We start from the raw sequence: 10,521 nt of genomic DNA, 5'->3' as shown, positions 1-10,521 counted from the left end.
GTTAGTGCACTGAGACATCGAAAGACAAAATTAATAACCTCCATTTATTTTTCCCTTTTAATTACATAATTTTTCCGCTACTGAGTTGTACTTTTTAGGGATATTTAAAGAAAGCAATTAATCGCATTTCCACGCTCGATTCGCTTGATGGGTTCCCAACTTCGCATCTTCAACCCGTGATTAAGCATCGTTGCCTGGTCAAAGAGGCCAGACGGTCACGGAGAAGTCGCCGGGCTTTCAGTGTCCGGCCTCATAATGAACCTGGACGAATTTGCAGCGTTGTCGTGCGACGGCGATTCCGTGTTCTGCGTTAGCGCTTCACCGTCGTCTTCTTCCCCTCCAATGCTGTTCACTTCGCGCTCTCCGTGCCTTCCATTCGGAACCTGCGCTCAAACGCACCAAAAATTTGCTATTATCATCTGTCTGTTTCTGTACAGCAACGCGAAATCCTGTTCTCTCCAGGCTACAGCACTACAGCTACCAGTCCAGGCTTCAGGGTCGTCAGACAGTTTCTTTTTTAACACCATCCATTGTTAAGAAGCATCTCAGTACCTAGCCTAAAAGGCAATCCACGTCAAGGAAAGATAATGCATACTTTTCGTGCCGTTAATTTTTGGTTTCATAAAAAAAAGTGGCCAGAAAAGGTTATTTTGTGTAAAAGAGGTTCGAAATGCTTATTTGCGGGTTCGAGAAAAGAACTGCTAAATCATTCGCCACAAAATGTTTTTTGCTTGCTATAAAAATAGTACAACACGGGCAATGAATCTCTCAGTCGCACTGTTCCTGAGGTAGAGTATAAATGTCATTCGGGCTGATTGCGCGCCGATGGCGGAATTTGCGGTCGCTGCGTGGTTATGACAGGCGCAACTAATGAAGGTGCAAAAAGAAGACGCTTAAACCGCCTTAAGAGTGCAATGCAATAGTAGTGTGTTCTGAATTCATTACAAGCTCTTGGGCCTTTAGCTCTTGGACGCACATCCATACTCAACCAACAGCAGCTCCCACGTGACGCGGGGGCTGCCGCGCCTTCAATTCCCCTTCGTTATTTTACCGTACAAAGCGGCGACGCGCTTACATTTCGGCTTGCTAATTTTGATGCACGCATGCTCTTCGTTGTGGAATTATTTGCGTACTCAAGGAAGTTGGGGAAGACGAAGACATTCAAAGAACAGTGTGAGGGGAGGTGTAAAACGCTAATAAACAAAAAGGAGCTTTTAGAGCTTATGGATGGGGTCCTTATTCCAAAACTCTACTGGATTGAGCTGTGCTGCGAACCTGTTGTATGAGGGCCCGTTGGTCGTCCAGGTTATCGCTGGTCAGCAACGCCTCCCACCGCTATTTTGCTCCTGTAGATTGTCTGGTTTCGCCTGACATGACCATTAAATGGGTAAGAGTGTAGGGTGAGCCTGGTAGCTGGGATATGTGTCGGCATGTATTGTTGGGTGCATGAGGTATATAGTCTATAGAGGTCTTGAAATGTGGCCGTATGTATATGCCGCCAAGTGATGGCGTCTGGGGTGTCTAATCCACTATAAGGTGGGGGGAAGGGTCTGCGGTGAAGACGCTGAAACTCCAGACGTTCATTATACGGGGAGATAGGGCGGTAAAAGTGGGCGCATTGCGTGGCCCAGAAAGGTTGATGACGCCACTGCGCCCCGGAGAAATCACAGTTCATACGAGTACATGATCCGTTATATGTCTCTTCAGATTCCATCCACGTCACCATCGAGCGTTAAGCCATTAGCGGTTAAGCCTGGCCCGCATTCTTGGTATTTGGATTCAAAGAAACCTCCATGTCATCCACACCAACCAGACCCTCAAAACCACTATAAAGCAGATAGCTCGCATGATCAACTGCACTACCAAGCACCGTCAAGGAATGCCTGCAGAAGGCACTCTTCGACTGGTGAAAGCGCTGGTACATAGTCGAATCACATACACTATATTTCACACAGTAACGAAGGAATAAGACCAGCAAGCTGACGGTATCATAAGGGGGGCATGCGAGACGGCCTTGAACCTTCCTAAAAGCACGTCGACAGAGCGTCTGACAGCTCCAGGAATCTTGGGCACCTTTACGGAACTCACACAAGTCATCTGTGCGTCTCAAACGCTTAGAATTCAGACCAGCCAAGCTATGCACAGTGGCAGACAACCACGCACTGGATGCTCAGTCCTCCCCAGAAATAACAACACAGGAATATTGTGACGGGCTAGAAGATGATGAAGCGGGCAGTGGCACGTGCAGGAGCGCTCTCGCTAGGCCCGCAGCCATTAAATCATATCATCACCATCGGTCATATAGTCCTGTCTTCATCGGTTTGCCGTACAGTAGCAATATTATTATCAGCGTGGCTTCGATACAGAAACATATGCTTAAATACGTTCGCACAAGCAAACGGCGAGCATGTGTATCCTACCTACGTTGTCGCGCAGCCAATTTATGTGGACGCCGCTGTATACCTGGACCAGGATAAGTACGTGGTTGCGGCAGTGGACCGCCGCTTCACTCTCTTCACCCACTGCCCTTGTAACAGCTGAAACCCCAGCCGCTACTAAGACCATCGTCCTGGCCATTGTCATTAGGCATTACGCATCCAAACGCCGAAGCGTTTTGTGTTGTGTTGTGTTGTGCCGAAGCGTTGTGAATCATCACAGACTCACAACATGCTTGTCGAAACTTCCTGCGAAACCCAGTTCCCGCGCTCACAACCCGACTCATGGGCACTACACCCTTCATCAAACTCCACCAAATCGTCTCGACCCCACGCCACGAGTGACTGGAGGGAAACTAGAGGGCGCATGCTGAAGCTCGAGAAAGCTGGAGTGACTGACACTTCAACACGCGGAATGTTCGGCTGCGATCCTCCTCTTTAACAGATATGTGGCTAGCGGTTTACATAAGGCTAATAATCATGACCCGTAAATCAAGAAATAAATTAACCTCTCTAATACCGCTTCAAGCACAGCGGCAAGATAATATAAGACACAGTGATCAGAGGAACTTAAACCGCGATGAGCCTACTAATAGGTAATGTGTAGCTAACAATGGAAATTAAAAGGGAACGAGTCACAGGCGTCCAAAGGAGCTCATATACACACCACTGCTGTAGTTTCAGGCGGTATTCTACAGCAGCAGCTGTCGGATTTAAACCAGGGGCGGGATGGCAGGCCAGAGTGGCTTGTGATGCGCTAAGACGTCCGTTATTGAACGCTTGCCTAACGCGATTATTGTAAGCATCGCTGCAAGTACGTCACCTCTGATTAGATTTAACTTTTATGCCTATGATTTGCGTGCGCCATCTGTGGCTTCGTTGTCAGTGGCACTTTTTTTCTTCAACTTAGAAGAAAGGACGGAATGAAATAAACAACGAGAGATAAGAGATTGTCACACTGTGAGAAACACTTCAACAGTTCCTCACGACTACACGAAAAAAGCGATTGGTTTGGGTAGGACTTCAATGCATGGCGACTACAGCGTAAGGCGACCACAACATGGGAGACTGCAATGAAAGCGAAGTATTGACGAAGAAAACACACCGCCACTCCTGTGAGTTAAGACCCCGCGATGCGCTACGCCGTCGAACGGGACAGCTGCGGTTTCCAGGCCGCACATGCCATGACCTGTAAGTTGCCTTGCGCACCGAAGCTTGCGTTTCGTGGCGACGGCGCTAGGCCTAACGCCTACGCCGACGCTCGGCCGTGAGTGAGTCGCCCACCCGTGTCAAGATGGCTGCCCAAAAAGTACAACGCGGCTACGACCCGGACGCCATGGCCTGGTCCGAGGTTCCTACAGCTCCAATGCCTGAGAGTCCGGATTCTGCGCCCATCGAGAACCCGAGGCTCTTCAAACTAGTGGAACGCCGCTCCCGCAAGCGGGACGCCGCCTCCAAGAAAGCGGACGCCACGTCGGCAGGCCGCTCAACACGGGACAACGCTGCTGCGCGCGCTGCAGCGCTTCACGGAGGGGCCCAGTCTAAGACGGGACCCTCTTGGAAACCAAAGCCACTGCCGCGTCTTCATCCAGAAGACATCGTCATCATCCTGAAGCCCCGGGTGACCGTCGCTCTGAGGAATGCCTACCAACATGGCGAGCTGGGAGCAGCGTTCGCGGCCTACCTGGGCGCCAAGGCCGCAGCATCCCTCAGCCTGCTCCCCACATGGGAGCAAAGCCTGATCGTCGCAGGCACCAGAGAGCCGCACGTCGCGGACAAGCTTCTGCGGGATTTTCAACTAACATCACCGAAGGGCCAGCTCTCCATGTACGGCCAGTTGAAACTCACTGGAGACGTGTGCCGCGGCGTCATCACCGCGGCCAAGCGCGAGACCAGTGAGTCCCTCCAAAACAAGATCCAGTGGCGTGCTGGAGAGCTTGCCGATATCCGCAAGCTTGGCAAATCCGACGTCGCGTCGCTCACTTTCGTGGGAAAAGTGGTGCCGCGATATGTGCATTATAACTCTGAGGTGACCCTCGTGCGTGCGTACAAGAGAACCATTCCGGCCTGCGTGCGGTGCGGCACTGTGGGCCACCGAGCAGACACCTGCCCCTGCCCGGATGAAGAGTGCGGCCTGTGTGGCCAAACGGCGCCGACCGTCGACGGAATCAAGGCGCCGCATGAATGTACTCTGTCCTGTGCAGTCTGTGGTCAAGCCCACGCTTCCAACTCCCGCGACTGCACGGGAAAATTCCGGCAGCTCAAGGTGTATGGCTCCAAGGCCAAACGCCCAGAGGTGCCAAAAAACCAGCGACCTGGCAAGCAGCCAAGTCATTCAAAACCAGGTGCCGGTGGCGGAACGCCGCGTGGTTCTCACGGCACCGACCACAAGACATCGTCACCTTCTTCACCGTCGGTGAATCCAGCGCCCGGGAAGAATACGGCGCCTCCACCGCCCAGCGGCAGAGACACTGGTCACTTCCCGGCCCTCAAGAGAATTGGCGCTGCCGACGCCCGGGCATCAGCGCCTCAACACGACAAACAGGTGAGCAGCTGGGCTGAGATCGCCTCCTCTTCCTCCCATCCCTCACCCTCCCCCGTAACCGTACTCCGCACTCGACGCGGAATAAAAAAACAGATAGACGTGCTCCGGGCACAGAATGAGCTTTTGCTCAACAAAATTCAAAATTTAGAGTCAAAATTGGCGTCCGCCGCACCGAGCCCGCAGAACTCGGACGCAATGGAGAGCGACGCGGAGATCTCGCCTGCCCTCGTGACAGCCATCTCTGCGATTGAGGAGCGCTTAACCTCTAAATTGCGATATATGATCGAGACCGCCATGGACCAGATCTTGACGAAGGTCAAATCTGCCGTCCCCGCGGTGGTCTCAAAACACATCTCGGACAACCCCCGCCTCCTCCATCGGACGGGACCCATTAGGGACGTATGCCGCCCTTCAACATTCAACCGTCTGATTATTGATTCGGACAATGAGGACAGCTGCCCCGCTCCTTCCGTCATCACCCCCTTGATGGCGCAAGTAGCTGGCTCTGAGGCAGCCAATCCTTCCTCCTCCCCCCCCCCCAAGAATTTTAAATCATGGCGAGACACCTTAATCAAAGGAGTTCCGCCATCTCCAATTCGGCCATGTCAACTTCAATAACACAGTGGAACTGTAGAGGCTTTAAGGACCGCACTAAGCGGGCCAATTTCCGCCTCTACCTTGAAACTTTCGAGTCCTTACCAGCCGTGGTTGCCCTCCAAGAGCCAGACCTGGGCGCCACAATTTCAAATTACACGACGTTCCAACAGGATCCCGCGTCTTGTCTTCTCGTTCACAAAGACTACACAGCCAACCTAGTGGATCTCGACCTCCAACTAGAGTACTCTTATGTAATGGTGACCCTCCTACCTGTCCGCCGCAGGGACCCACCGTTGCATATACTCAACGTGTACTGCTCTCCCAAACTAAAGCGAGTGACTTTTGCGGACCTCTTTAGCCGCGCGCTAAGAGTAGCGGGCCGCGATCCCCTGCGGATTGTGGGCGACTTTAACGCTCCCAGTCAGCAGTGGGGGTATCGCAAGGAGGAGTCGCGTGGGCGTAAGCTGGCGGCTTGCGTCCACGCTGGGCCTCACCCTCCACACGGACCCTGTCCACCCAACCCGGCTAGGAAATTCCGTGACACGGGATACGTGTCCGGACTTAACCTTCACTCGCAACATACGGCACGCAGACTGGCTCAACACTGAGGAGACCCTCGGTAGCGACCACTGCATCATTAACACTACACTACGCACACGCCCCCTCAAGCGTCCCAGAACACAAGCCCATATCCCAGATTGGACGAAATTCAGGCAAAATTTTAACTCACTTGATAATACACCCATTTCCGGGCAAGGCTACACAGCATGGTCCCAACAGCTGCTGGCACACCTTTCCACGCATGAAACACACATCCAGCTCTCAGAGGCGGTCACGGACGTGGATAACCACCTTCTACACCTCTGGGAAGCACGTCGCAGCCTCGTCCGCCGTTGGCGACGCCAGAAACACAATAGAAAGCTTAAAGCTCGAATTGCTGAGCTTACCCAGAAAGCGGCAGAGTACGCGGCCCAACTCGCCGACTCCAACTGGGTAGATAGATGCAACACGGCCGCGCGACAAATGTCCAGCCGAAACACGTGGCGTCTCTTTCGAGCCCTAATCGACCCAACACAAACACGAACAGAAACACAAAAATATTTGCACCGAGCCCTGCACGCTTTTCCTGGCAACACGACTCAGCTGGCACAGAAACTTCGGGACCAGTATCTGTGTGCAGCCCAAGACCCCCGTGGATCTGCGTACTCTTATGCAGGCAGAGAAAACACGGAGCTGGATCAACCTTTCCAGCTCCATCATCTGCGGGCGGCTCTCGCCAAAATGAAACGGGGCACTGCGCCAGGACGGGATAAGGACACCGTCAAGCTTTTGACGAACCTGCCCGACTTGGCATACCAGTCTCTCCTGGAATACGTCAATGCGATTTGGCGCGGGGACACCACCCTGCCAATCGAATGGAAAACGGCTTTGGTCACTTTTATTCCTAAAGCTGGCAAACCAATTGACACAGATAACCTCCACCCCATCTCTCTCACCTCATGTGTGGGCAAACTAATGGAGACGATGGTGCGGGATCGGTTATCTACATATCTTGAAAACAAACAAGTCTTTGTGAGCACCATGTTCGGATTCCGCCCACACAGATCCGCACAGGATGTCCTCCTGCAACTCAATCGGGAAGTCCTTGACCCCCTCGTATGCCCCCATAATGACCGGGTGGTACTCGCCTTGGATCTTAAAGGGCCATTTGACAATGTAACACATGAGATCATACACACTAACCTAAGTCACACCGACTGTGGCCTCAACACATTCCAATACATAAGCCAATTTTTAATGGATCGTCAATCCTACATTCGAATTCAAGATAGAGACCATGGTCCTTACCTACTCGGCACGCGGGGAACCCCTCAAGGCGCGGTACTTTCCCCGCTGCTCTTCAATCTGGCCATGATGCACCTGCCGGCCCAGCTGAGTGCTGTCGCCGGCGTGCAGCACGCCCTGTACGCCGATGACATCACTCTGGGCCACGCAGGGCAGCACAGGAGACATTGAAACCAGCCTGCAAACAGCGGCGACGATAGTAGACCGCTACGCCTGCCGCTGCGGTCTTCAATGTTCCCCTCAAAAATCGGAATTTGTGCACCTCCGCCCCTCACAGAAGTGCACAACTAAAATATATCTCTCTCTCTTGAGAGTGGTCCCATACGCGAAAGTGATGAGATACGGGTACTCGCACTCTACATCCACAAACACAGGCGGCCAGACACTACATTGGCCAAACTCCGTAAGGTGGGGGACCAGGTGGGCCGCATGGTCCGCCGGGTTTCCAACAAACGCGGAGGGTTACGAAGTAAGAATGCCTTGCGGCTGGCAAACGCCTTCGTAACTAGTCGAATTCTCTATTCGACTCCTTATCTCCACCTACGGAAACAAGAGGAGGACGCCCTTGAGGTCATCCTTCGCAAAATTGTTAAACGTGCCCTTGACCTCCCCATCACTACTTCAAACAGCCGGCTTATGGCTCTTGGGGTGGTGAATACTTTCCGGGAGCTCCGGGAGGCGCACCTTACAAACCAGTACACGCACTTGTCGCTAACGGAGTCGGATCGCCGCCTTCTTGCTCGACTCCATATCCAACACACCCCTCCAATGGAAGACAGGTTTTGCATCCCGGAACTGTGGAGACGTGCCCTCCACGTGCGGCCTCTTCCAGCAAACATGTCACATGAAGACCATAATGGTCGGCGGCTGGCACGAGCGGAAGCGCTAGCCCGATATTATGGCAACAAAACAGGTGTATACTACGTGGACGCCTCCGGCCCTCACCACGGGGGATGGTACACGGCCGCGGTAGTTCACAACAGCAACACGGTTAACGGCCTAATTTTCAGAGCCCGCAGTGAAACACAAGCAGAAGAGGTCGCGATTGCTCTCGCGGCCTCACATTCCAATTCAAAATACATAATCACCGACTCGCGAGGGGCCTGTCGGAACGTCGAACAAGGCTGCACTCCCTTCCTAGCCTATCGAATATACCAAAATTGCATACGGGATACGGACCCCGCACACCGTTACCTCATATGGGCCCCTGCGCATCAGGGGTTGGCAGGAAACGAGGCAGCAGACGCAGCCGCCCGCGCGCTCTCTCACCGGGCTGTTTTCTCCTCCCCATCCGATCAGGAACCCGATTTTAATCCGGTCTATACATTCAAAGATATTACAACATATTATCAAAATTGTCATCGCCTTTACCCTAGCCCATGTAAAGGCCTGAAGAAGGCGGATGAGCGGCTCCTTCTCCGCCTTCTCACCAATACATTGCTGTCCCCGGCAGCGCTAAAACATTTTGACCCCTCCTTTAGCGGCAGCTGCCCACACTGTAGGGCAGTGTCTTCTGACACTTATCACATGGTGTGGGCCTGCCCCTCCAACCCCGCTATTCCCCCCATCCCCAACCCAACCCGCGAGGACTGGGAGGCGACCCTGCTCGGCTGCCACGACTTACAGGCCCAACAAGCCTTAGTCGGGCACGCCTGGGCGGCGGCAACCGCCACTGCGGTCCCATAATAGGGACCTCCACCTAGTGTTTGTAAGGATCGGTCCCTTACGGGCTGATCCAAACATACCTCCTGCTCATTCGTAATAAATGTTTTCACCACCACCACCACCGGAACGGGTACACTCGGCAGAGCGTTAGCATTGTTTTGCGTTATATGGCCCGCCCAAAGGTTTTCATCACATTCTGAAGCAACCATCACCCATACCAAACCAGCCAAGAGTTCTCAAGTTGATTTGCAATGTATGAGCACCCGGCATGGAAAGGCACTCACGACTTCCTCTCCTGCCGGCAGGTCGTTGGTCGACGTTCGAGGTTGCACTGGCACCCAGTTCGGCTTGAGGCCTCGGGTCTTGCTCATATGCGTGGAGTGGCTGTGGGCAAGGCCGATTATGAACGCGGCAACCACCAAGATCAGCAGAACCACCATGACGAAGACAATGTAGACACGTAGCTTCGGCCACAAGCCGGGGGCTTCCGAAGCGCCTTCACGAGAGTTCGTATCGAGCGCCGCCATGGGCACCACACCCAAGAAGAGGTCGGACAGCTGCTCGGCAGCGGCCAATGCCGCAGCATCTTTCGGCTTCCCTTCTTGCACCGAAGCCCTCTTCCGCTTGAAGACGCTGAAGACCCGCTTTCGCAGAGGTGCTCTCTGTCCCCGAAAGAGGCCCTGTGAAGGAGGAGGCCTGCTGTCGCGGCCAAGCGTCATGGTGCCTTCAGCTTCTTCTTCTAAAGGGTGTATCAGTGTTGCAGGCACGTAAAGAAAATCACTGGCACAGGCGGCGCAGTAAAATGTATGTAACGTCCGCGCCAGACGCTTGCCAACACCACTGCTTCATCTTGGCGCCTGTATTACTTGAACGATGTTACTCTGTTCTTTTCAGAATACTTAGCCAGCTAAAAGCCTCTAGTTTCTGTAGCAGCCTCAGGAAAGTGTGTGCAAACAAATTGTTGCATTCTCAGTGCTGCATGGATTTCTCGCCTAAATCTCCGCATCCCTCCAATTCCCAAACGCATGCACCGGGAGCACCATGCCGAGAGACGGGCCGACCGTCCACGTCGATTCGAGAAACGCTTCAGCGTCCGGACGTCACGTATGCGGACGCCTCTTACCATCCCTAGAAGCCAGCGACGGTGGCGGTAGCTCTCGCCCCTCACCGCAGCTGGTACACAGCCTGCCGCATTCGCAATGCAGAAACAGTCACCGCAGCAGAGGAGGTTGCCATTGCGCTAGCGCTAGACGACCCTAATACCAAAATTGTCATCAGTGATTGTGAACAGGATATCCGCAACTACGATGCTGGCTGTATCTCTTGCCAGGCATTACACATTCTACTTTCTACTGTAACCTCTTCCACCTCTCGCTTACTTCTTTGGGCTCCAGCCCATGAGTCGCTCAGCGGAAATGCCCAGGCGCGCACTCT

The 10,521-nt window shown here is 53.4% G+C and overlaps 1 protein-coding gene across 1 annotated transcript; it reads right to left on the bottom strand.

Annotated features, from left to right (window-relative positions):
- Nucleotides 1–215: 215 nt before the first annotated feature.
- On the bottom strand, nucleotides 216–9,806 carry LOC149362250 (uncharacterized). The gene is made up of 2 exons (XM_089569674.1): nucleotides 9,372–9,806; nucleotides 216–383 (listed from the first exon to the last, which is right to left on the bottom strand). The coding sequence occupies exons 1-2, from the start codon at nucleotides 9,804–9,806 to the stop codon at nucleotides 216–218; spliced, it is 603 nt and encodes a 200-aa protein (XP_089425800.1).
- Between the last annotated feature and the right edge of the window lie 715 nt (nucleotides 9,807–10,521).

Source organism: Amblyomma mixtum, chromosome 2, assembly GCF_055824585.1.
Source record: "Amblyomma mixtum isolate Tamu chromosome 2, ASM5582458v1, whole genome shotgun sequence".
Taxonomy (NCBI): Eukaryota; Metazoa; Arthropoda; class Arachnida; order Ixodida; family Ixodidae; genus Amblyomma; species Amblyomma mixtum.
Note: the sequence above shows the minus strand (reverse complement) of the source record. Positions and strands in the feature narration are given on the sequence as shown.